At 54.5% G+C, this 25351-nt stretch overlaps 2 protein-coding genes across 2 annotated transcripts in view; one reads left to right on the top strand and one right to left on the bottom strand.

The window, feature by feature from the left end:
* Onecut3 (one cut homeobox 3) overlaps positions 1-1244 on the top strand; it is a 17768-nt gene extending 16524 nt beyond the window's left edge. Inside the window, 1 exon segment of the mRNA XM_032890687.1 lies at positions 871-1244. Coding sequence (XP_032746578.1) covers positions 871-1160 — 290 coding nt within the window. The 3' untranslated portion in view covers positions 1161-1244.
* A 4605-nt stretch (positions 1245-5849) lies between these two features.
* On the bottom strand, positions 5850-22846 carry Atp8b3 (ATPase phospholipid transporting 8B3). The gene is made up of 27 exons (XM_032909601.1): positions 22789-22846; positions 22307-22428; positions 21394-21507; positions 20464-20562; positions 20215-20276; positions 19373-19445; positions 19225-19295; positions 18870-18952; positions 17327-17485; positions 16737-16825; positions 16167-16357; positions 15871-16079; positions 15610-15641; positions 15359-15515; positions 14926-15114; positions 14727-14839; positions 13308-13472; positions 13111-13222; positions 12373-12448; positions 12186-12285; positions 11690-12056; positions 11380-11603; positions 10613-10696; positions 9756-9995; positions 8156-8294; positions 7922-8049; positions 5850-6704 (listed from the first exon to the last, which is right to left on the bottom strand). The coding sequence occupies exons 1-27, from the start codon at positions 22844-22846 to the stop codon at positions 6096-6098; spliced, it is 4065 nt and encodes a 1354-aa protein (XP_032765492.1). The 3' UTR covers positions 5850-6095.
* Positions 22847-25351: the final 2505 nt, after the last annotated feature.

The raw sequence follows: 25351 nt of genomic DNA, 5'->3' as shown, positions 1-25351 counted from the left end.
GGGGGATGGCTTGCAGTAGACCAAGGCTGTGAACTCGGTGTGAGCTGAAACTGAGGTGGACAGGTCCCAGAGGAGCCCCAGGGCTGAGCCAAGTGGTCAGGACTCTCTGCTGCTTGAGATATAACCCAGGGCCTACAGTCAGCCATGTTGTCATCAGATCAGTCACACCTGAGTCCCCATCTTGTCCCAGACAGATGGAACTGCAGTAAGTCAGGTATATATGCTACACAGTCATCCATAGTTCAGGGGAAGGGGCCCGTGTTGGGGTTGGAGTCAGGAGTCCTTGCTGAAGAGACTGGACATGGAGGATTGGTGTTAGGAGTCTGAGGACTGCTCCCCTCTGGAGGCTATGCTGTAGCAGGTGATGCTTGTGTTATCCAGCTGCCCCCCATCTCGGTCTCTTTCCCCACACTGTGTGACTCCAAGTCTTCCCCATGGCGCTCCATCTTGTCCTGTCCTCCATATTTGGCTCTCTGCCTGCCTCTCCCCTCGTGGTCCAATGTGCACTTGTTCCCGGCCCTTTCTCTTCTTTCTTTCCCCCTCTCTTCTCTCCATCCTCTAAACACTTCCAGTGTGTGCCCTCTGCGCCCTCAGACCCTTCTACTCCGTCCCCTGACTCCGCCCACCTGGCCTCTGGCCTCCTCCCTTCCTTCCTTCCCCAAAGCTTTATATCCCCCCACCCCCACCCCGCGGTCCAGTCTCTTCCTCCGCGTGTCTCCGGTTCTCTTCCTCTCCCACATCCCTTCAGCCTTTGTCCCTACCCATCCCCATCTCCCTGCTTCCTCACCGCTGGTCGGTGTTCTGCCTGCCCCCGTGTGGCTGCGTCCCCTCACCCCAAGGTCTCCTCTCTCCCCTCTGTCCCCTTCCCAGCCTGCAAGCGTAAGGAGCAGGATCAGCAGAAAGAGAGGGCTCTGCAACCGAAGAAGCAACGCCTCGTGTTCACAGACCTGCAGCGCCGCACGCTGATCGCCATCTTCAAGGAGAACAAGCGGCCCTCCAAGGAGATGCAAGCCACCATCTCGCAGCAGCTGGGCCTGGAGCTCAACACGGTCAGCAACTTCTTCATGAACGCCCGTCGCCGCTGCATGAACCGCTGGGCTGAGGAGCCGGGTGCCACCCCTGGCACCGCAACAGCCACAGCCACCTTCTCCAAGGCCTGAGCCTTCTGCCCGACACTTATCCCAGCCCCCGGGGACCGCACACGCCAGCCCTGGGGAGTGAGGGTCCTGTCCCTGACCCAGCCAAAGCAAGCCCCACCCCCACCCCCAGGGGACAGGGAACCCCCCCCCCCCCGCTCAATTTTGGATTCCAAAGGGACCCCGAGGGTAGAGTGGGTCAAGAATCAAGCACATCTTACAAACAAAACCCGGGTATTTAAAAATGATTTTAATAGAGAACCCTTCTTTACAGATCCCAGACCTCCTCAAAAGGGGGGAGGTGGGCATCTGCCTGTCTTCCCCCTACTTTCTTCTCCAGGCCATGTCTCTGCCCCTATGTTCCCTCCCTAAGAACTGAGACCCATCCCAAGTGGCCAAAACCGACAATGAGCTGGATCCTTACAGCACTCCCCACCCCCAATCCTGTCCTCCAAGCCACACTCCCCACCCTGAGGGATGGCCCCTCTCAGACAAGACCCCAGCCGCCACCCCTGACCCCAGCGGCCTGGATAGCCTGTGCCAACAATCCCCTGCCTTAATGCTGGGGAGGGGAGCTGAGGGGAGCCCCCTGTCTCCAAGGAGCCAGTGGCAGATGTGAGCTGAGGGCTGCCCGCACGCAGATGCCTCCAGCCCAGCACCCCTGGCTGAGTTCACCATGAGCACCTTGCTATGTGAAGAAAACTACACGGGGAACAAGGTCACCAGAGAGCAAAGATGACGGCCCAGATCTCAGGGGAGAGACATCACATTCTCCCAGATCTGGGGGGCCCATGGAGGCATCATCAGTGTCTCTTGGATGCAAACTTCTGGAAATCTCTGGAATTCATCACCCATTTGTCAGTTGATTGGGGTGCACACCTGAGCGCCCCCCCCCCTCAGAGGACATTCAGGGGTAAACCTTGCATTGGTGACTCCTCTCTCAGAAGAGAGAAGATGAAGCTGAAAACTGCTTGCTCCATTGTTTTGCCAAAAAAAAAAGAAAGAAAGAAAGAAAGGAAGGAAGAAAGAAAAATGTACAATGGGGAAAGGTCAGAAGCAGCGGGGCCACCCCTCTGCTCTGGGTGACATTTCAAGACTGGCCTGGCAGTCCCAGGGGGCTGTCTCTCCCCTCCCCCTCCCCCTCCCCTTCCCCCTCTGGGGTTCAAGGTCCTGGAATCCCCCTCCAATGAACCCTACTCCCATGGCTGCCTCCAAGGGAGGGCCCCCCAACTTTCCCTAGAGAATGCAAGAGAACTTTCTAGTGAGAAAAAAAAAGGAAACCTCCCCCATCCTGTAAAGGCTACCTCATTGAGCCCACGCTGTGATTTGAAAGATCACGTCTGATACCAAAGATTCCCCCACCCCCAAGGGTTTGTGCTGGAAGCCAGGGTGTCCCCACTTTCACCCCATGGCTGTCCCCCACCCGAGAGAGAGAGAGAGAGAGAGAGAGAGAGAGAGAGAGAGAGAGAGAGAGAGAGAGAGGGGGACAGGAGGACAGAGAGGTCGGCGAGTGCCTTTTTATTGAACCAAAGATGTGTGTAGAGTGTCCTCTGTCCTCAGTGATTTGTTGCTCTCCCATGGGAGCAGCTAGGATGGATGCTTCTAGAACCTTCGGGTGTGAGGCAGAATGCTCAGAGTGAGAAGAGTCCCCTGTTCCCACTCATCAAGTGACAGGTCTCCCTGTACACAGCAGCACCGACACACTCATGCTGGGAGATACACCACGCATGCTCACACGCACACACACGCGCACGTGCACATGTACACACACACACACACACACACGCACATGCACAGTGTCCCCCTCTCCTTCACACTTCCACAAAAGCCACCCTGCCCACCCTGTACCCAGCAGATACAGGTGACATGTCCTATGAGCCAGCAACCAAGACTCACAACTTGAACACTGAAAAAATGAAGTCCGAAGTGGTGACATGGTGGCCTTAATCCCAGCACTGAGGAGGCAGAGGCTAGCAGATGGATCTCTGTGAGTTCACAGTGAGGGCCTGCCTCAAAAGTTCTATGACTCAATGGCAAGTTAAAAACTATTACCTTTATGTCTGGTGAGATGGTGTCTCCCTCTGTAGCTAAGGCTAGCCTCTAGCTTGAGATCGTCTGCCTCAGCCTCCTGGGGGCTGGGATCACAGGTGCACACATCATCAAACTGTCTCCTTTGTCTTTTCCTTTTCTCTTTCATTTTTCCTTTTGTTTATGGCAGTTACGGGGATGCACACTCTAGGCAAGTATTCTCCCCGACCATGTCCCCAGCCCCTCGTGGAGGATTCTAGGCTGGGTTCCACTTCTGAACCACCAATAAAAGCTTTTCAAACACCATCACACACACACTCACACACATACACACACTCTCACACACTCACGCACTCACACACACACATACACACTAACACACACACATACATACACAGACACACACACACACTCACTCTCACACACGCACAGTCACACACTCACACACTCACGCACTCACTCACACACACATACACACACACTAACACACATACATACATACACAGACACACACTCACACACACTCACTCTCACACACTCACAGTCACACACACACACACTCACACACACACACTCACCCTAAGCCCAGATGAACGTCCATCCCTCCATCCCATCCCTCCATCTGCCCAGACACCTTCTGGTCTTTACCTACCAAAGATCTTTCCTACACAGGGAACCCACAGTCCAGCACAATTCCTTCTAGCCTTTGACAATTCTCTCTGAAATACCTCAAAATATTTAATGTATAGTTTATGTGCTAAAAAAAAAAAACCGAAAAACAAAAAGAAACAAAAAAAACCTTAGCTAGTTTTGGGATTGTGTGACTCGAAGCTTTATACCGTTAAATTATAATTTTGCAGACATTGGCATGCTTACCTCTGACTGGTTCCCTGGGAGATGCGTCAGTCAGGGCGGCGAAGCCAGGGCTCCCTGGGAGGGTGAGTGGGGGACTGGGGCCTTCACGGATTTCCTATGTACAAGAGTCTCTTAGGAAAGAGAGGAAGGCACGCACCTGACGGCTGCACCTTTCCCTGGCTTGTTCTGTTTTCTCGTTTTATGGAGTTGTGTCTTCTAAGAGTATTTATGATTCTATGTGTTCTGTGTTCAAATGTAATTTAAGAAACAACAAAAGAGAAATGAAATCCAAAGAGGTCATGGTGCTTGATTGACGCAGGACCACGTGCTCTGATGATGTAGGATGCTGGTGGGCATGCGCATGGCTGTGCTTCAGGAGCAGGCTGGCCTGTGCTGTGGCTCTGCTTGTCTCCACCTGACTAGGGAACTGTGTCCAAGCGGGTGGCGAGGCCCTGGGTTAGAAAGGGTCCTGGAGCCAGCCAGGCCTTCCTCCCCGCAGCCTCTCTGTGTCCAGCCTGGCTGAGGGCCACTGCCTGTTGTTGGATCTGGGTTGCATGTGGGTAGCCATCTACACTATGAACTCCGTCCCCACTCCAAGTGGGTTTCATGTTAGCATCTTCAAAACAGACAGCCGGGAAATTCCTGAGTGCTTCCCAACTTCCCCAGACACAAAGACCTGCTCACCTGCCCTGGAACATTCTCAGCCCTCCCGCCCATGGGGTATCCGGTTTTTGCAGATGCCTGGGGACCCTGGAGAACAGGGCTCCACACCCCTTGATGTGGAGAAAGAAGGTGGGCACAGGCCAGCCTGGGCTTCCTTGCACTTCTTGCCCCTTCTCTCCCCCTTGGCCAGGTCTCAAGGCCAAGAGCTGGCTTTGAACAGCAGGCCCCATACTGCAGGACTGAGGTGAGGTTAGACGGTCCCCCCAGCTGCAGGCCTGCACTCCAGGGCTCCAGGACACGTAAGCCTAGACGTTTCGTCTTATTCTTTCTAAACGGTTCAACCAAAGCTTTTCTCAGTGGCCCACCAGGGGAAGGTTGGTTGTCAGTGGGTTGTTATCACTGGGAATGGCATGACTGAAGGCCTCACTGTATTCCCTGTGAAACCACAAAACAGACCCTCCAGTAAGGCTGGAGGGCAGCCCTCCCGACTCTAGCCCTCAGGGGACAGGCTTGAAAACAGAGGTAAAAAGGAGAGACAAGCCGTCATCAGCGCTAACCACTGTTGTGTAGTCTTTTCTCTGTCTTGCTGTTTCCTTCAAAAATTATCACCTAGCCATTCAATTTCATATTTATATATGTGTGTGGGCAGCTGTGGACAGGTATGGATCCGGGAACCGCAGCAAAGCACCCGGGCAGAAGGGAGGCGAGCCTATGTTTCCTGCTTGCCCCATCTACTGTAGAGCTCCACCCACTTCACTGTTCCCAGGGGTCAGGTCAGAGCCTATCAGTAAAGCCAACTGTGAGTTGGACCACATCAGGTCATGGCTTCAACCTAGGATAGGCAGCCTGGAGGAGGACGGGCAGAAGGACACCGGAGGACAGTTTAAACCGAGGTTGGTATGGGGTGAAGCCAAAGGTTAGGCAGAGCCTGATCTCTTCCCTTTTCTTTCTCAAAAACAATGAAGCTCTCTGTGCACTGAGAAGGGGATAAAAGCCAACAAAATCTTCTGGCAATTAATAGACTTGACCGGCAGGGGTCAGTGTTTTGATTTTTTTGTTTTTTGTTTTTTTTTTGGTTTTTGTTTTGTTTTGTTTTTGTTTTTGTTTTTTAACTTGGGGAAGAACGTTCCCTGGATTCTGCTAAAAGAATTGGAGGAGTGAGCCCAAAGAAGCCCTGCGGCCAGAGGGACCCTGTTTTATTAGAAAAAGGCAAGGATGTGCCCCCCCTCTTGTCTTTGGATGCTGTTTGTTGACTGGCTAAGCACGTGAGCTGCGGTGGTGATCTGACTTGAAGGCGCACTGACATGCGCACCATGGGAGACTGCGCTTGTTCCACGTTAGGGCTCTGTCCACTCCCGGGTGACTGTGGCATTGTCCTTGATGACTGGGAATCCCCCAGTGAGAGGCTTCTGGTCAACTGGAGGTGTGGCTATGTAGCTGTGTGGTTACTTCCAGATGGCTTGACCTCGAAGAGGCTGAATCCCTCAAGAGAGGGCCCTTCCAGGATGAGGACCGGACATCCATGCGTTCCGGCCGGCTTGCCAGACTGTACTGTGAAAGTGCACTGTAGAAAACCTGATCCTCAGACGAGGACCCCTGGAGCTGTCCTGACATGGCACTTGTGGTGGTGGGTAGCTTCTTAGTCTCATGGTTGTCTGTGTTAATGGCGGGCTGTTTCTCCGTGGTCTGGGAGCTAGCATTGGGGTGGACCTCTCCCTGAGACCCCTTTCCGTAGTGCTGGCGTCTCTTCTTGGCCAGGATTGAGATCTTTCGCGGATTAAATATTGATTCTTTGTGTTGCCAAGGTACGTCTTCTTCGGATGGGTTCGGGGAATTGCAGGCTGTGTCCCCATAAAATTCATCCACGTGCGTATGCCTGCGCAGGATGGTGCCCTGGGTAATGAGGTTTGCGTAGCCCTCATGGTGGGAGAAGGCATAGCTGGAGCGGCGGGCTGGCATCCCACGGCGAAGCCGCATGGCGGGCTCCACTGTTAATTCTTCACTTGGGACCTCCTCTTCTTTCTGCAGCATGCGGGAGACAACAGGGGACAGCAGGGCTTTAGGGTCACATGCACCCCAGCATGTGCCACTCGGAGCACCAAACCTTGGTCTGGCCAACTGGGGTCTGATCTGGAAACGATTCTGGACCAACAATTATTCCTAGAGGCCTACCAGAGGGCTGGGCGGGCGGAGACACGTGCTATCAAGCCTAATGTCCTGCGATCAATCTTGGTGACTAGAAGTTGTTCTCTGACCTCCGTAAATACTCCACAGTGTGGGCCACCCACTAAGGCTCCCAGTCCATGCTCACTGCATAAATAATTGTAAATTTAAAAAACACTCCCTCTATAAGACAAAACCGGAAGGTGGTCGGTCTTTCCTTGAGGCCCCACCCAACGCTTATCTCAAAAAAAAAAAAAAAAAAGAATTTTAAACTAGACCATTAAAATTTATCCTATTAGGGTGGGACAGGTGGCTCAGTGGTTAAGAACTTTGGGTGCTCTTCTGGAGAAACCAGGTTTGATTCCCAGCACCCACATGCAGCTCACAACCATCTTGAACTCCAGTTTCCAGGAGAGCCAATGCTCTTGCCTGGCCTCTGTGGGCACCAGGCCCCGCCATGGTGCACATACAGAGCATGCACACATGAAGAATAACAAGTCTTAAGAATGTTTTCATTGCCATCTCAGTGGCTTAAGGATGGCTCTGGCGCTGAGCACATTCAGAAAACTGTGCAACTGCTACTTCTAGAACATTCCATCACCCAAAGGAAGGTTCACTCCCGAGAGAGAGCACCCATCTCCTCCACAGCCTTTGTCATCCAAGAACTTCCCACCTCTGCTTCTCCCTGCTCTGGTCATTTCCGGTCACAGAGTCCCAGACTGTGGCCTTCATGTGTGGCTCCCTCACTGACCAATATGTCTCAGGCCCCTCCACTCAGTGGCCTGACGTCAGAACCCATGTTCTTCTTGGAGACTGGACGCCCACATGCATCACTGCACAGAGGACAGTGTGGCAAAAGTGCTTCCAATGTCCTAATTGCCTAAACTATTCCAAAAGCCATCTTCTTGCTTCCCTGGGCTCTGAGTGACCCAAGGCAGAAGCCTGAGGAATGTCCTATGACAGACACAGTGCTCAGGGACTTGGGCCCCTGAGGAAGTTAGGGGGATCCATCCACACTGTTCCCGGGACACAGAATCTGTGACAGCTGAGTAGCGCCACCCCCAGCTCGCTCTCACCTTGGGGTGCCGTTTCAAGACCGTCCTTCGGATGATGCGCACAGCCAGCAGGGGCAGAGTGTTCAGGGTCACATTGAGAACAATCACCAGCAGGCTGGAGGGCTCACGGATCACATTGTAGTCAGCGACTAGGGGTGAGGCAGACGGTGGGTGAGTGTGGGCCTCTTTCCCCACCCCTCAGCCACCCCACTACCCTGACCACTCCCTTCCTCCCAACGACCAATGGAAGCTCACACAGGAATGGGAAGGTCTTTGGTGAGATCCTGTACAACAATAGACTCTCAGTGAGGCTCGTGAAGATTACATAGGAGCTGAGGCTGACCACAACGGTGCCCACGAACAGGAGCGTCCAGTACTTGACGACAAGGATAACCTGGGTAGGGGCCAAGAGGTCAGCAGTGGGAAGCGGGAGACAGGATGCAGGGCCCCAGCAGCCGTGGATCGGGTCGGGGGGATCTGGGGAGACTGTCCAAGCCAAGGACATAAGTTCCAATCTCCAGCACCCATATAGAAGCATGCCTGAACCCCAGCACTGGGCGCAGGGGTACATGGATGGATGGAAAGATCCTGGGTGCTTGCTGGGCAGAGCAGCCTAATTAGTTGTAACTTCAGTGGGAGAATCAGTCTCAGAAAAACAAAGTGGAGTTCTTGGGAGATGACTCAGGGGGTAAAGTACTTGCTATATAAGTCTGAGGACCTGAGTTCAAATCCCCAGCACCTCGGAAAGCTGGTTGCTGTGTGTGACAGCAACCACTTGTTTGGTTTATGGCTAAACAGGAGGCAAAGAGAAATTCAGAAAGCCCATGACATACACAGAGGTAACATTTCCTCCCAGAATACAACACTCCATCCTGCAGGAAGCTCCTTAAGCAAAAAGGAAAAGAACAGGAAGAAGCTTCAGGAAGTCCCTGAAACAGACCAGTTTACCAGGCCCCTCCGTGCTAGAGTCAGCAGTAAAGCTGAGAGTCCCCACAGGAAGCCAAGACACAAAGATGCTGTGACCATCCAAGCCGCCAGGAAGGGGTTTAGAGCGAGCCACCTGGCCTGTCTGCCACACTGCCTACAGGCTGCATTGCAGGCTCCCAGCTCTGGGAGGGCCTTGGGGATACAGCTGTCTCTGAGTCATCTCTGCTCCTCTACGTAAACCCAGTGAACCTCTCTGGTTCACCATGCTGGACCTTGGCAGTTCTCCATACTTGGGTCTGCCATGGGCTCCCTACCTGAGGTGAGTGGACCTGTTTGGTGCATCTCCCCGGAGTCTTGTCACACAGCAGCAATGAACAAGACCCTCCCTTAAGCAAAACCGACCTCCTCCAACTCCCATGGCTCACAGTGCACAGGCACCGTGTGCTGCACATACCACACATGTGTTACCAGCATTGCTGGGTCAGGCGTGATGATAGACACCTTTAGTCCCAGCATTATGCAAGTGGATCTCTGTGAGTTCGAGACCAGCTTGGTCTACAGAGCAAATTCCAGGTCAGCTAGGGCTCCACAGAGAGACTCTGTCTCAAGAAGACAAAACGAAGCAAAGCAAAGAGCACTGGCGGCTCTGGGAGAGAGCCTGACTTCAGGTCCTAGCACCCACATACATGTCCCACAGGCAGCTGTAACTCCAGTTCTAGGGAATCTACTCCCTCTTTTGGCCTCTGTGGGTACTGCATGCTTGCATGTGAATACACACACACATGCACACACACACACACACACACACACACACACACACACACACACACACAAGTTAACTTGAAATGAATCCTTTTTACAAGGCTAGAGTAAAGTCAGTGTCAGGCAGAGGCCGCCATGGTTTCTCAGGGCTCGTGGTCCCACCTACCTCCAGGGTGATTGACAGTAGGCTAGATATGGCCACCAGTACCCCAAAGGACTGGTAGTCAGGGGAGCTGCCAGTCTTGGTCATGTCATAGCTGACCAAAATCGTCACAAAGAAGTTGATCAGGGATGTGATGGTGCCGTGGGCGATGGCTTGCACGAAAATACTGTAGTTGAAGAGCTCGTCTTTCTGGCCAGCCGTGTACAGTTCGGGCATCTTTAGACTCTTCTCTGCGGTCACGTCCTGGACAGGAGGCGAAGGCTCTGAGGGGAGTCTGGACATGGTGGCTTAAGACCCTCTCCAGGAGCTCAGCATGAGCTAACGTGTATTCAAACAAGACAACCCGGGCTGGAGAGATGGCTCAGTGGTTAAGAGCATGGACTGCTCTTCCAGAGGTCCTGAGTTCAAATCCCAGCAACCACATGGTGGCTCATAACCATCTGTAATGGGATCCGATGCCCTCTTCTGGTGTGTCTGAAGACAGCTACTTATATATAATAAGTAAATAAATCTTCAAACAAGACAACCTAACCTCCTCCGTAGCCCATCCCCACACAAAACTTAGATGTGAGGTGAAATTGCCTTCATTCCCAGTCCTATGATCCAAATGTTCCCTATGGTCCTCTCCTGAGTTATTGCCCTCAGGCAGCTTTACTCTGGGTCGTGGGTAAGAGGAACAGCGCAGAGCCTTTCCTTCCGGTTCCCCCACGTTAACTCAGAAGGCTGGAGAGATCTGGTTCTCAGAGTGCAGGGCTATCTGCCATAGGAGAGCCCTCCCCCAGACCCCCACGAGACAGAGATCTGGAGGGAGCAGATGGCCTGCTGCTGTGGGCAGACAGGACAACACTGCCTCTGCTCACCTGCTCAAACAGACCAATGTACAGGACTGGGAGCGTGGAATACAGCAGGTTAAAAAGAGCCAGGAACCAGCCTTCATACAGGGGCTGCAAGAGAGGGGAGCCTTCACCACTCTAGCGGGGAGCCCCGGCAGCTGGGGCAGGGGACAGCAAGGGTAGACATTGAACTCTGACACTTTGTTAAGTGTGGGACTTTTGAGGCTGTACTAGCAGTTGGAGAGAATGGGCCTCTAGGCGGCTGTAGAGCACATCCGGTTTGATTCCGACTAAAGGAGCTAGAGGACAAAGAGAGGCCCCAGGACAGCTCCTCCTAACCAAGCTAAAATGGCCTTCAGGAGGCCAACGCAGGAGGATTCCAGTTGGAGGCCAGCCTAGAAGCAGCCCTGGGTCCTGCCCCCGGCGCCACAGGTACTAGGCATGGTAGCTCAGACACTGAGCACAGTCGGCCAGCACTCCTCCACCTGAGCTCCGCTCCAGCCACTCACTCTGCAGTACTGAACAAGGCCTAACTAATAACCTAGATTTGTTGTTGTCCGGTTTTTAACACAGGGTCTCTCTGTGCAGCCCTGGCTGTCCTGGAACTCTCTCTATAGCCCAGGCTGGCCTTGAACTCAGAGATTCGCCTGCTTCTGCCTCCTGAGTGCTGGGATTAAAGACCCTCGCCACCATACCTGACCTGCCCAGGTGGTCTTTGACTAGTGGCAATCCTCCTGCCTCAGCTTCCCAAGTGTTGGGATGACAGACACACCCAGCCCCAGATCCCCACACACCTGAGCAGAGAAGCCGTTGAACAGGGAGAACCATATCTGGGCCATCATGCTGGCCACGGTCTTGTAGAAGAAGTAGCGCAGAAACTTGCAGATTCGCATGTAGGACCAGCGCCCGTGCACAAGCAGCAAGCGCTGCAGGTAGCAGAACTGGGCCAGCACGTAGTCGCTGTTCTGAACCGCCTGCATGCCCTCCTGGCCCGCCAGACCTACTCCAATGTCCGCAGCTGCAGGGACCACAGCACTGAGTCAGCCATGGGGACCCAAGCCCCAGACTGACTCCCCTGCGCCCAGTCACAGGCCCGCCACCCACTCTTGATCATGTTCACATCGTTGGCTCCGTCTCCGATGGCCAGCGTCACCACTTGCTGGTATTTCTTCACCAATGCCACCACAAGGGCCTTCTGCTTGGGCGTCACCCTGCAGCAGATGACAGCCTGGCATTTGGAGGCCAGGTCTACAAAGGCCCTCTCCCTCCGCTCCTCGGGGCTCTCGCGAGTCTTGGAGGCGTCTGACTGGGATGTTGCCATGGTGGTCCCAAAGTTTCTCCACATCTGGGAGATCCTCCGTGCCTGGAGGAAGTCTAACGCAGACACACCCGGCTCCTGGGTGGCCTCATCCACCACTGCATTCTGGACCAGGGCTCGGGGCTCCTTGCGCAAGGACAGGAGCAGCTGATCCTGGGTGTTAGGTGTGGGGGATGGGATGGGGAGAAGGGGCTTGGGTCACTAGGCCTGCATCTCTGTTCTTGGCATGTCCCCCATCCCAGGTTTTACCAAACGGCTGCTCCTCCCCCCAGTGACGCTCACCAAGAATTCTCCACTGATAACCAAGGCCATGTTGTGATGGGTCATCGTCTGGAATGCCCTCTGGCGTTCATTTTCGTCCCAATAGTGCTCCAGTAAACCTCTGTAAGGAGATGGGATGGACGGGAAAGTGGAGCCATCGTCCCACCCATGGGATGGTGTGAGGGTGCCAGGGAGGTCACCTGCTTACTTGATGTCCTTATCTTCCAGAATTGACATGTTTTCTGACAGCAGCTGGCACGCAAAGCCGATGTTCACCGCGGTCTCTGCAAATCCAGCCAGGTTGCAGGCGCTTCGGGTCAGCGCCAGATCCTGGAGCCCCACACTCTTACCCAAAGGCCCCGCCCACCACGGAATCCTGGTCCGTCCCTTGAGGCCTCCCCCACCCACGCCCAATCTCCTGGCCCGCTGTAGTGATTGGTCAAGAGCGGCCGTGTGTCATAACAGGACTGGCCAATCAGAGGTGGCCCTGGCATTTTGGCTGCTACCCGGGAGTCTGAAAGGGCTGGGGATGTGCAAGGTACCCGGGGATGTAGGATGAAGGCCGGGATCCTGAAGCCCACCACACTTTGAGAAAACATGAAAATGTCAAATTTATTTGAAAATCAGAAGCAAAAAAATCAAAAGAAAGCAAAACAAAAAATAACCCAAAATTAAAACTTCAAAAATTGTCAAAATGAGCCTGTCTATACATGGGTGCAAGATAGCCCCAGGACATCCCTTCAAAGCTGACCTGGAGGTCACTTTAGGGTGGGTATGTCTCCGGGGATGTGAAGGGGTCCCCACCCGGTTGCGTGGTCACGACGAAACTCTCCCTGAGCGCTGGGTTTGCACATGGCATGTGTCTACTCCTGGGGATGTGCCGAGGGCCCTGCGGCCAACGGGCCAGTGCAGCACACATTCTGGGGCAGCAGAGCTGGGGACCCACCTGGCTTGTCCCCGGTCAGCACCCACATTTTGATGTTCCCCTTCTTGAGGCATCTGATAGTCTCAGGGACGCCATCTTGCAGTTTGTCTTCAATGGCTGTGACTCCCAGCAGCTAAGGGAGGCCAGCGCAGGTTCAGGTCCCAAGGCCCAGAAGAAAGGAGCCCAGCCAGCCCGTCCTACACCTCCACGGCCCCCACCTGCAGGTTCTGCTCCATCTTATTATACACCTGGTGCAGGGCCTGCGCGCGGTTCTGCAGCAGAAGGGCGGCCTCCTGGTGTTCCGGTTCCCATTCTTTGTAGGCATCCTCCGCCACATCCTTGTAGGCCAGGCACAGGGTGCGCAGGGTCTGCTCTGCAAAGGCCTGCAGCAGCGCCGACCAACCGTGAATAGCCGACCCTGTCTTCAGGGTCCCCAGAGTCACAGTGCCCTCACACCTCTGGACCTGGCTCAGGCTGCATCCTCTCCATTAACCAACTTCCCTTTCATGGCTTGACTTGATAGCTGAGACAAGCCTGAGTTGTTCCTTATTCTCCTGCCTCAGATCTCCAGTGTTGGGCAGGCAGGTGTGTGTGTCTACTCCCCAAGTACTTAAAGGATTCTAGGGTCCCTCACCCCAGCTCCAGGACTTGTCCTAAGATTGCCATGGGGAGGGGACACTTTTGACACCCAGAATCCTGGAGGGCTCTCCTTCTCTGTCCCTCGGGTAGATCTGAAACATGTTCAGTCCTCACAGCTGGGGGTCCAGGAAAAGGGGCCCCCTGTCTTTACGACCTTCTATCCTGCTATGGCCCCAGGAGCCTTGGCCATGGCTGATGGCTTATGGAGTGTGATGGGGTGGGAGGTCAGGTACAGCTGTCACACAGGGTCCTCTTGGGGTGGGAACCTCAGACAGGTTTGTGTTCCTCAAGGGGCTTCAGTTACCCACCCACTCCATGGAAGGCTGACCAATCTGATTGAGCCCTTGGACTCTGGGTCTTCATTCTAAAGAATTTCGATCCCCTCTCCCCACAGCAGATCCCCAAAAACCCTCAGCAGAGCCCTCGGATGTACCAGACAGCAGTGAACTAAGGCGTGTGAGAGAAGGCCCCTGAAGGCGAGGCTGAAGGCTGAGATCTGAGGAATGGAACAAGTGAGTGACAGAGTCGTCATTGAGGGGAGGGGTGTGTGCAAAGGGTCTGCCTGTCACCTCAGAGAAGGGGGGAAGTAAAAAGGCTGATTGCTGAGGGGGGAGAGGAAGGGGGACAGGCTGAAGGCTATAGGCCAGCAGGAGACAAATAGACCTAGCTTCATCCACAGAGAAGAAATCAAAGAAGGTCGCAGAGCCCAGCCACAGCTGGGGAGAGGCCAGGTGAAGGGGGGGTCAGAGGTCAGAGCCCAACCCACCCTCAGGTTGTCCCTGTGTGCAGCAGAAAGACACTGCAGATCTCAGCTTCTGGGGACAGTCAGGAGCACCACACTTTGTGTGATAAACAACCCCCTCCCTCAAATGTATGTAGCTGCCTCTGAGCATGCACGCGCACACACACACACACACACACACACACACACACACACACACACACGCATGCGCGCACATGCATGCATGCACACCAGCCTCCCCCAGCAGGACACTCACAGCCAAGACCTCCTCTGTGGTGGCCTCCATGACACCCTTATGGTGAAGACGCTCCAAGATGACGGTGTCGGCACCCTTGGTATAGAGGCAGATGGAGCCCTCTGGGTTTCGGACTGTGAAGGGAGGAAGGTAGGACCCTGATGTCCACATGCTGTCTGCCACACAGCACAGCAGTGTCGGGGAGGGGCTTCAGGCTTACCTAACACTGACATCCGTTTGCGAACGCTGTTGAAATCCATCATGGCCAGAACCTGGTAGACCCTTTCCTCCCCCAGCTCCACCAGGGTGATCGTGTCCTGGGTCCGAGACAGAAACACGTAGCCAAAGTTCCGGGCAGCGGCGACCAGTGCCTCCTCATCAGGGGAGGCAGCCTGGTACAGCAGCTGGTCTGAAAGGCAGAAAGGACGGCAGCGAGGCATCACTTCCCGCATCTCGCGGCCTAGCAGGGGGTCACAGGTTCATCCTGACTTCAGCTTTGAGGCAGTGGGAAGCCACAGTCCCTGGGGACCAAAGGGGCTTGGGAAATGGGCTGAACAGCCTTTGGGCCCTGGTGACTTGAGTCCAAGCCCAAGAAGCTGTGTGCGTGGGTCCCCAGACAACAGGAGAGGCGATGCGTGCCTGGTCACACTCACTGTCTTTCTCCTGCACCATCACGGTGTGGCAGATGGCCAGCAGCCGCCAGAACTCCTGTACTGCTCGGTCCTGCTTGCCTCGCACCAGGGATTCCAGCTCTTTATTGTAGAACTGGAGTTTGCCGTCAGCGAATGGGTTCCAGGCATATGGGTTCCGCTGGGAGACAACAGGGTGCAGGGTCAGGCTATCTGCCGCCAACCCCATCCAGTACACCCACCCTGCTCCAGTGAGGCAGGGTCATAGGGTTCACCTTTCGGAGCGTCCCGTGCTCGTCGTCTGAATCTGGGGAAAGAACTCTGCATCAGAATTCAGCTCCCCCCAGGAGGTAACAGCTAGGGATCCCCTGGTCCCCACCCCAAGTTCAGGTTTCCAGGGGACACCTAATATTGTCAAGCTCAAGACCACATTGGACGTGGTCTGGTTCTTAGTCCAGGCGTTGATCCCCCAGGGAGACCTGACTAGGAAGGGGCGGGGCTATGGGGAAGGGGCTGTGTAGGGTGCAGGGCATCACCATAGGTACAGCCATTGATACAGCACTTCTTGAAGGTCATGATGTTCTGTGTCAGCGTCCCGGTCTTGTCTGAGAAGATGTACTGCACCTGGCCCAGGTGGTCATTCAGACTGGTGCTGCGGGCCTTGGCTGGTATGTCCAGGGGCTCGTAGTACATACTGAGGTCCCAGTTGATGAAAATGCTGTTGCCTAAGTAGATGAATTCGGCGCTGCACGCAGCCACGAGCCAGGTCAGTGAAGCTCCAACCACCACACCCTGTCTGAGTGCATCCCCTGAGCCCTGCCCGGGAGCTTACATGATAAACATGGCCATGGGCACCATAACGCTGAGCAAGATGAGGAAGCCCCAGAAGATGAAGAAGGAGTCCATTGCGTCCGTGCGCCCTTGCATCGATGACAGGTAGTGATGCTTGGCTTTAAACTCTTTCACCATCATGGCGAAGCCCAGTGTTAGAAACATGGAAGCAATCACCAGTGACATGAAGATCTGTGAGGGGATGGGGATGGAGATGGGTGGGTCAGGAAGGCCACAGCAGACTGGGGATCCATGGCGGAGGAGGGTCTCTCAGGTCCCAGTCCAGCTTTGGGACTCTTTGTCTTTAATCCATCTGGGCTTTGAGTCCTGATTCTCCTTCATCAGGCATCGGAAACACCATGCAAAGGGAGCCCAGGATAGGCCTGTCGCTTGCTACCCAGGTACGGGCAGGGGCATGGGATTCAAGATTACTCTGGGCTAGACAGCAATAGGAATAAGGAGGAGGAAGAGAAGGGAGGAGGAGGAGACAACAGGGGTCCAGGGCATCAGCAGAAGAGTGGAGCTGTCCCTTCACGCCTCGGAGACCCCACTGGTACTCCTGAGTCTTTACCAAGATCACCAGCTTGTTCATCATCAGGTCCAGCTTGGTCCTCTTCAGATGAATCTTGCCACAATTCTTCATGATCTTTGTGTCTAAACCTGCAAGATTAATTTCCATCTGTAATATCCCTACCCATCATTCAAACATCCACTCATCCACCCACCCACACACCCATCCACCACCCATTCATCCATCCACCCACCCATTCATCCATCCACCCACCCATCCATCCACCCACCCCCCACCCACCCCCCCATCCACCTCTCCCACCCACCCACCCACCCATCCACCCATCCACCCATCCACCCACCCACCCATCCATGTATCCATCCACTCATCCATCCACCACCCATCTACCACCCATCCATCCATCCATTCACCTGCCTATCCATCTCCCAATCCAGTCCCTGTCTGCCGACCCCTCTTAGCCTATGCAACAACATTCCATTTTTCAATGATAACTAGAGTGCTGACATTTGACAGCACCTAGGGCCTATGTCACACACCACATATGCTGCAATCGTGACAGACTTTTGGAGCTCTCCCCACTTTCAGGGCTCTCCCTCAGTCCCCCAGTCCAGATGCCCAGTGTGCCGTACCAGCATAGATGACCAGGCCATAGCAGGTGTCTGTGTTGCGGATCTTACAGCCCCGCAGGAGGAGGTTTCCAATGTCCAACGGGTACTTCCTGCTGTTCCATTCCAGGCTCCCCACAAAATGATGCATCCGGCTGTTGGGTTCCTCACATGTCACTATGCCTGTGGGGACCCAGTGAGCAGCAGTCAGCTTCTGCATCATCTCCCTGCCACATTCCTGTTCCCACACCACACTTCTCTCGGGACAGCCAGCACCATCTCTCAGCTTCCTCTGAAAGGCTCCAAAGTCAATCTCATGGCCTCGGGGCTTCCACATGACTGTCCTTGTAATCCAATCACCACCCCTCCCTCCCTAGCCTCCTCTCTTGTGGTTAAATCTTGGATGGAGGTGACTGGGATGTTCATGACTCTGATGACATCAGAGTCTGTGAGCCTCCTGTCCAGGGACACCCCTGTAACCTTCACTGGCCTGCAGGATCTGCAGGAGGCCGGAAGGCAGTTCTGCTCTATACAACTCAGTAGCCAGTGTTGGTGAAATTTCTAAGTCTGACGCCGAGCGGTTTATTTTAGGAATATTTAAGCATGCCACAGTGTGGTGAAAACTTATTCTAACGGCAAAGCATACATTAAGCTTCTTGAGGAACAAGCAAGGCCGGCATTGAAGCTCTCTGTGAAGAACAAAGATGGGTTCTATATGTTGACTGAGGAAAACATTACAATAAGAGTCTGGAGGGGGATCTGGTCACGTGACCACTAGGATCTCCGCTAGCTGCCTTCTATGTAGCCATGACTGTCCTGACTTTTTTTTTTTTTTTTCTTTTTTTCGGAGCTGGGGACCTTGCACTTCAGGGCCCTGCGCTTGCTAGGCAAGCGCTCTACCACTGAGCTAAATCCCCAACCCCTGTCCTGACATTTGTAGTCCAGGCTGGCCTCGAACTCAAGAGATCTGTTTGCCTCTGTTGTTTGAGTGCTGGGCTAAAGATGCGTGCAGCCATTTTGTTGAATTTGAATCGCACGCTTGTGTGCAGGAGTGACGCATGGATGCCAGGGGCACCGCATCCTTTGGAGCGAGTTACAGGCCGCTAGGAGCCACGGGGAACCACAAACAGGTCCCCCGTGACAGCAGTGAGTGCTCCTAACCTTTGAGCCATCTCTCCAGCCCTCAAACCTGTGATCCTCCTGCCTCAGCCTCCTGAGTGCTAGAGCTCGTGTAATCTAGGAGGATTGGAGAAGCCATAATGTGAATGATGTGTCCATGTCTATGGCGCTGAGTATGTCGCCTTGCAACAAGACAGGAAAATACTGCCTTTGCTTGCCAAGCCACAGCAAACAGTAATGAGAATGGAGCACAGAACTGCGGGAGTTCAGGGCACTAGGCAGGGACCCCTCTCCATGGGTGGCAATGTGATAAAAGATACCCTGGCACTACAGGCTGGTACAGGGGCAGGACTTAACATTGCACTGGGCAGGGCCCCACTCAGCGTCCATCTTAACCCAACAAAGGATGTGTAGAGAGGCACATGCAGGGCCATCTCTGTCCCCTTACCCTGGAAGGAAGCCATTTTCTTCGGGCTAGTAAGTTCATGGTGTGTGACCATCAGAGCCTGCCTGAACTTCAAGTTGGTCTCTCTGGGGAAAAGAGGGGCATGAGAAGCCATGAAAATGTAGCTGTGGCAGACACCCTTAGGTGAGAAGCCATACTTCCTCTGGGCCCTTGACTACTTTTGCAGAGCGCCTGTGACAGAGGGACAAGGCCCAGAGAGACAGAGGGCCACAGCACAGCCTAGGCACAAACACACAGGTGCCCTGACAGTTTTACTAGACTGCCTGGCTGTCTCTATGCCACAAGGGAAGCAGGTCCCTTTGACACCCGAGCCCCCAGGGATGACACAGCTTCTTACCCATCGATGTCTGCCGTTTCCAGGTAGCACAGGCTACTGGGCTCTGTGCTGGCGAGCAGGAGCAAGTCTGCCTGGGGTGGGGCAGGGAGGAGTCAGGATTGCTCGAGGACCCTCCCCAAGGGTGCTCCACGTTGGGAGGTGGCCTCACCGGGACAATGTTGTCTTTGCTGAGACACACCACATCCCCCACACATAGATTCTTCCATTTCTTCCACAGGAAACTGCAAGGAAGGGATGTGGCATCATGGCATGCCCCCCCCACACACACACATGATCTGCCTTCCGTTGACCTCACATCGCCTGGCAGGGCTTGGCTCAGCAGTGGCTGCCTTCCCTGACATCCTTATGCCCCACCAGAAGGTCCATGTCACCAGGCAGTACTCCCCAGAGTCCCTATCCATATCCCTCCTAGCCTTTCCTTGAAGGGCTGAAGTCGATATGCCACAGAGCTGTCAGGTCCCCAGACTCTTTGTCCCTACCCCAGAGTCAACGCCCAGCAGGGTGACAGCAGCATCCTAATAAACACAGGCTTGGATCCGGCTTAGCTTGCAACCTGGTTAAGTATTTTGTCAACTTGATGCGGGTGTCACCTGGGAGGAGGAACCTCAACTGAGAAGCCGACTCCATCAGAGCTGGGCAAGCCTATGGGGCAGTTTCTTGATGAGTGATTGATGTAAAGGATCCCGCCCAGTGTGGGCGGGGCCACTCCTAGGTGGGTGGTCTTGGGCTGTATGAGAAATCATGCTGAGCCAGCCAAGGGAGCAAGCCAGTGAGCAGGGCTCCTCCACAGCCTTGGCCTCAGCTCTGGCCTTGAGTAGACTGTAAACTGTAATCTGAAATAAACCCTTTCTTCCTGAGTTGCTCTTGGTTATGGTATTTATCTCAGCAACAGAAAGCAAACTAGGACAGTGTAGATCATGCTAGTCAGACAATGGCCTTCCGATGTCCCCAGATGTCCGCCTCCATCCCTGTGCTGACCACCAGCCTCACCTCTTCCCCTTCAGGATCTGGCAAGGCCTGTTGTTGATGATTCTATCGCTCCTATGTCGACCCTGGATCAACAGAATGAAGCTCACAGAGGTGGCACTCTGCCAGGCCCCTGCCCCATTTCCTGCCCTCAGAGAGCCCTGCCCACAGTGAGCGCCGAGGCCCCCCAGGCTCATGCTCTGCTTCGTATATGGTCTGAGGATAGTTCCACCCTCCCGTACCCAGGCCAACGCCACTCTAGCCACCACTCACAATGTCATCCACCAGGTCACGGGCGGCCCGGATCATGAGCAGGCAGACCAGTGGCGCAAAGAGCGTGAACCAGGGCAGTGTGGAGATCTCCGGGATGCTCTGTGGGGACCAGACACCACAAGCTCCACCCTTGCCTCTTCCTTCAGCCCTGACCTGTCTACTGTCACCTCCAGGCCACCACCCTGGCTTCTCCAGATGGCTACTGTTAAATCCTCTGCAGACTGAGGCTGGCTGACCCTCCTGAACACAATAGGGGCTCAATACATGTTTTGTAGTTTGATGAGTGAAAGCAGAGCAGAAATAAGGTGCTGGGCTGGTGGGGTGCTCCTGAGACACTGCTCAAGCTGGGTGTAGAGTCACCCCGGTGGAGGGCACACTCCTCAGGCCAGGTGCCCAATGGGTGCCCACTCCCAGTCCCCAGAGCCCAGCCATGCAGGCAGGGGCAAGGGAGTCCTCTAAAACCCTACTGTAAGAGAGGATCCTGCATTTACTGAGCGCTTGCTGAATGCATAGACTTTACAAAGGCACTCAGGAGTGCTGCATACATCTACTTTTTTTTTTTTTCTTTTTTTCGGAGCTGGGGACCGAACCCAGGGCCTTGTACCCGGGGCCTTGTGCTTGCTAGGCAAACGCTCTACCACTGAGCTAAATCCCCAACCCAGGAGTGCTGCATACAAAACCTCTCTCAAACACCCATCTTTGCTTTGGGCACATATGAAGCCCCTCATGCATGCCAGGTACTGGGCGGCTGGCACACACGACGGGAGAGGGATTTTAGGCAGCCCACCACAGAGACAAGAAGAGTCCTCAGTGAGCAGACATCAGGGTGCTCAGGAGACCCCACCCACCCACAATCCTCAGTGGCTGCTGGGGCGCCGGGGCCCCGCCCTGCCTCCCACTAAGCCCGCCCACCCGCTAAGCCCCGCCCACCTGCAGGATGATGATGAAAAGGAAGTAGAGATTGGACACACGACGGAACTGCTCATACAGGTTCAGAGGCAGGAAGGAGAAGACGTTGTATTTGGCAGTGTGGATGGCGTTGCTCTAGAACAAGAACCATCAGTTGTCGGTATGGGTGCAGGAGCCCCCAAGCCGTGAGGCACCTCCAAGCATCGATAAACCTACACCAAACCAATACTGAATGCCCTGTAAGCCAGCATTTACTGAACACCTGCTGCTTGATGGAAGGCCAGATGAATGCAGGGCCTCCAGCGGGCATTAATTGAGGTTATACTTAGTGCAAAGTCATGGAGATGAGAGACAGCAAGAGATTGTGAGTGTGTCTGATGGGGGTCCTGCTCTGTCAGCCGCTGGATTAGCTCCCAGGGAATGAGGCGAAGTTAAGAGACTTGGTGAGAAGAGACATCACTGTCGCGTTTAAGAATGGCGGCAACCCCTGGTAGCACTTACCTGTCATCCCAGCACTCAGGAGGGTAAGGCAGAAGGATCCTGCCTGGGCGATAGAGGGAATGTAAGGTCATCCTGGGTTTTAGTAAAACATGTGCTGGGGGCGTGACTAGGAGTTGTAGCCCCGCCTTCAGTTCGCCCAGTGAGGGGCCTTAGGGCGTGATCCAAGAATGAAGCCCCTTCCCTCAGCATTCAGGAGGCCTTTGGATCCTTCCCTACTCCTGCAAAAATAATTCAACTAGGCCTGGTGCTACTAGGGAAGTTGAGGCAGGAGACTAAGGAGTTTTAGTGCAGCCTAAGTTACCTAGTGAGATCTCATTTCAAAAAATAACTCTGAGAACTCTCAGGGTGGCTCCCCTACCTGGGGTCAGGCGCAGGACAGTGCCCCACGGAGCAGCCCAGCAAGCCGGGTAGAGGCAGCTAGTGGGTGGCTCACCTTGTACTTCTTCTGCCTCCAGCACAGGAAGCCCTTCTTCCTGAACTGCTTGTGGTAGGCTCGGTCATTGGCCTTCACCTCCCAGGTGAACTCTGCCGGGAGATAGCGGGAGGTTGGAGCTGCTGGGGCTCAACCAGGGACAACTGCCGGATCGTTGCCCTGGAGCCTGAGGGCTAATAGGCCCCCAAGGGCCCCAGGTACAGTAGATGCCCATGTAAAGCCAGGAACCTGGTAAACATCAGGACTGGACTAGGGAGCACCGCTCAGCCCAACCCGTCCCAGCACTGGGCGGTGGATGGGAGGTGCCGTGACAGGTGAGTGTGAGTCACCCTCAAGCCAGTCCTACTCAGAGAACAGGGTCTCAGGAACTCCTTATCCCAGCACAGACTGAGGACATAGCCCCGTTTTAGTCTCTAGTGGGGACTGAGGGGTACCCATCACTCCACTCTCCCTCTCCATCCTGCCAGGCCACCGGACCACACCTGTGTCTTTATCCTCGAGGTCCTCCTCAAGGTCCTCCTCAAGGTGAGCATCATCCATGCTGGTGGGGCTGCGAAGTTGGGAAGAAAGAACCCTAAGTCACAATTACCCCAGGTTGGGGATTTAGCTCAGGGGTAGAGCGCTTGCCTAGCAAGCGCAAGGCCCTGGGTTCGGTCCCCAGCTCCGGAAAAAAAAAAAAAGTCACAATCACCCTGGCCGCCCAGCCCTTTGGGACCGTGTCTGTCACTGCTCTCAAGGACCTTGTGGTCTCATCTCTAAAATAATGCCTCGAAAGTCAATCACAAGGGAGGCTGAAGCAGGAGTAGGGTTTCGAGTTTCAACCTGGCCTGGGATGAGCAGCAAGACCTTGGAATAAAATAAAGGCTGGGGCATAGCTTAGAGGATCTGTCTGTCTGTCTGTCTATCTATCTATCCATCCATCCACCCACCCATCCATCCACCCACCCATCCACCCATCCACCCATCCACCCACCTGTTATATATTCCTTCTCATGCCCAGCTCCGTATTGCTCTCTGGGCTTTCAGGATCCAGCATTACACCCCCATCTATAGCTGGTCACCCGGGGTGAGGAGCCCCACCTCTGAGGTGCTCTAACCCCCAGCCCTAGTGAGGAAACTGTGGCTGGCCTCTCCAGCCTCCTCCGTGCCCCTCCTGTTTCCCACCTGCTCCTGCAAGGCCCAACTAGCACCCCACTTGTGCTCACTGACTCCATGTTTGCTGACTGACCCCATGGAACTGAGAGGTTGTAAATGTGACAGCTCACAGCTTGTGTATATGACAAGCATGGGGCCACGTTAAAATAGATCTGGTGTATTGGCACATATCCCAGCACTTGGGACACCTCGTCAGTGGATCGACGTGAGTTCAAGGCCACTTTGGCTTACAGCCTGACTCAACAAAGAGAAGGAGGAAGAAACAAACAGAAAAAAAAGGTCTAGCCTTGGGACTACTAACTGTAGTGACAGATGTCAACCTGAGAGTCTAAGTTCTGTTTTTGAGACAGGGTCTCACTCTGCTGCTCCTGAACTCATGATTCCTGCCCCAGCCTCCTGGAGTAGCTAGGACGGCAGAGGCGTGCTACCACACCCAGCTGGGTCTGATAACTTGAGATGGCATTGTTCTTAATGACATTGGTCCTCATGCCCCCTCCCCTGGCAGATCTTTAATCCCCACCCCAGCACTCACTCCATCAATCCCTCACCTTGCCCACATGCCCCCCCGCCCCTGTCCATAGCACCCTGCCCTTCCTGATGGGTACCTCCCTCACCCTCCAAATCTTAGTCTGTACTTCCCAGACTGGCCTGTGTGAATCATGCGTCTCCTGGGGGCTTCCTGAGCAGTTGGGGTGTCCCCCATCTCGCCTCTGGTCACCTCTCTTCTAGAGCTTTCACTGTCTTAATGTCTGCTGAGCCCACATCTCCCCCAGGACGGGATTGTTGGTGTCTGAGTCATGTGTTTCCCCAGGGCATCTTGGAGCCCTGCCTCCTCCTGGCAAAGCACCAGCTCTGGGTCTTGGGCCTTTACTTGATTATCACAAGGAAAACTGAGGCTGGAGAGGGTGTGGGAGGGCTGGGTGAAGAGACTCGCAAACGGAGCTGATTCTAGGGGACACTCTAATCCAGTGGCTCTCAACCTTCCTAATGCTATGACCCTTTAATACAGTTCCTCATGTTGTGGGGACCCCAACCACAAAACTGGTTTTGTTGCTGTTTCATAGCTGTGATTTTGCTACTGTCGTAAGCACAAGGTAAATATCTGTTTTTTCAGATGGTCTTAGGTGGCCCCTGTGAAAGTCATCTGACCCCCAGTTGAAAACTGCCGCTGTAGTCAGTCCTCCTTTCCAAAGTTTCCCAAAGTTTCCTAAGTCTTCCTTTTCCAAAGTGTTCCTGCCCACTAGCCAGACACCCCATTAGCAGTATCCTCCAGCGGTCACGAAGAAGCACAACCCCAGTGAACTCTAGTGGTATCAGACTGTCCTGTCAGTAACTTGGGGTCTGGTTTTATGGACCTCAAGGGGGCACCACCTCCTGCCTCCTGTGCTGACACCCCAGGCCCGAGACCCCCAGAGCCCAGAGAGGTCACAGTGGCGCCCAAGGATGCACAGCTCGTGAGCATCGGTGCTCACCTGCGAGGGCTGGGCTTAGTGGGGCCTGGCTGCCTAGGGCGGGCCGCCAGCGGCGTCCAGGGCCAACGATGTTGTGGAGCTGTTAGCCTGGTGCCAACCGGTCAGAAACGGGCGGCGCGGGCTCGTGGGGCGGGGCATTGTGAAGGGGGCGGGGCCTACTAGAGCCTTAAGGCCTGAAGTTAAAGAGTGGGGAGAAGGGTAGGACCAGGAGACAGGGGCGGGGCCTGGAGAAGGTGAGGCCTAGATGAATGAACAGAGGATAAGAGTAGAGCCCGGAGTTGTGGGTGTGGCTAGGTTCTAGGGGGTGTGGGCGGGGCCGTGTCTTAGGAGCTAGGCGGGTGGGCGGGGCTCTTGACGTTTGGGCGTGGCCAACCTTGAGTTGCGGGCCTTGCTTATGGGTGGAGCAAGAATGAATTGT

This window comes from Rattus rattus, chromosome 1 (genome assembly GCF_011064425.1).
Source record: "Rattus rattus isolate New Zealand chromosome 1, Rrattus_CSIRO_v1, whole genome shotgun sequence".
Lineage (NCBI taxonomy): Eukaryota > Metazoa > Chordata > Mammalia > Rodentia > Muridae > Rattus > Rattus rattus.
Note: the sequence above shows the minus strand (reverse complement) of the source record. Positions and strands in the feature narration are given on the sequence as shown.

What these genes read in the sequence shown, in the direction of transcription:
- Atp8b3 (XM_032909601.1), bottom strand. Translation starts at nt 22,846, where the DNA reads ATGGATGATGCTCACCTTGAGGAGGACCTTGAGGAGGACCTCGAGGAT. An exon ending in CCTCGAGGATAAAGACACAG is followed by an intron (nt 22,429 to 22,788) that starts GTGTGGTCCGGT and finishes GTTGAGCCCCAG; the next exon opens with CAGCTCCAACCTCCCGCTAT. An exon ending in TGGCCTGGTCATCTATGCTG is followed by an intron (nt 16,826 to 17,326) that starts GTACGGCACACT and finishes TTAATCTTGCAG; the next exon opens with GTTTAGACACAAAGATCATG.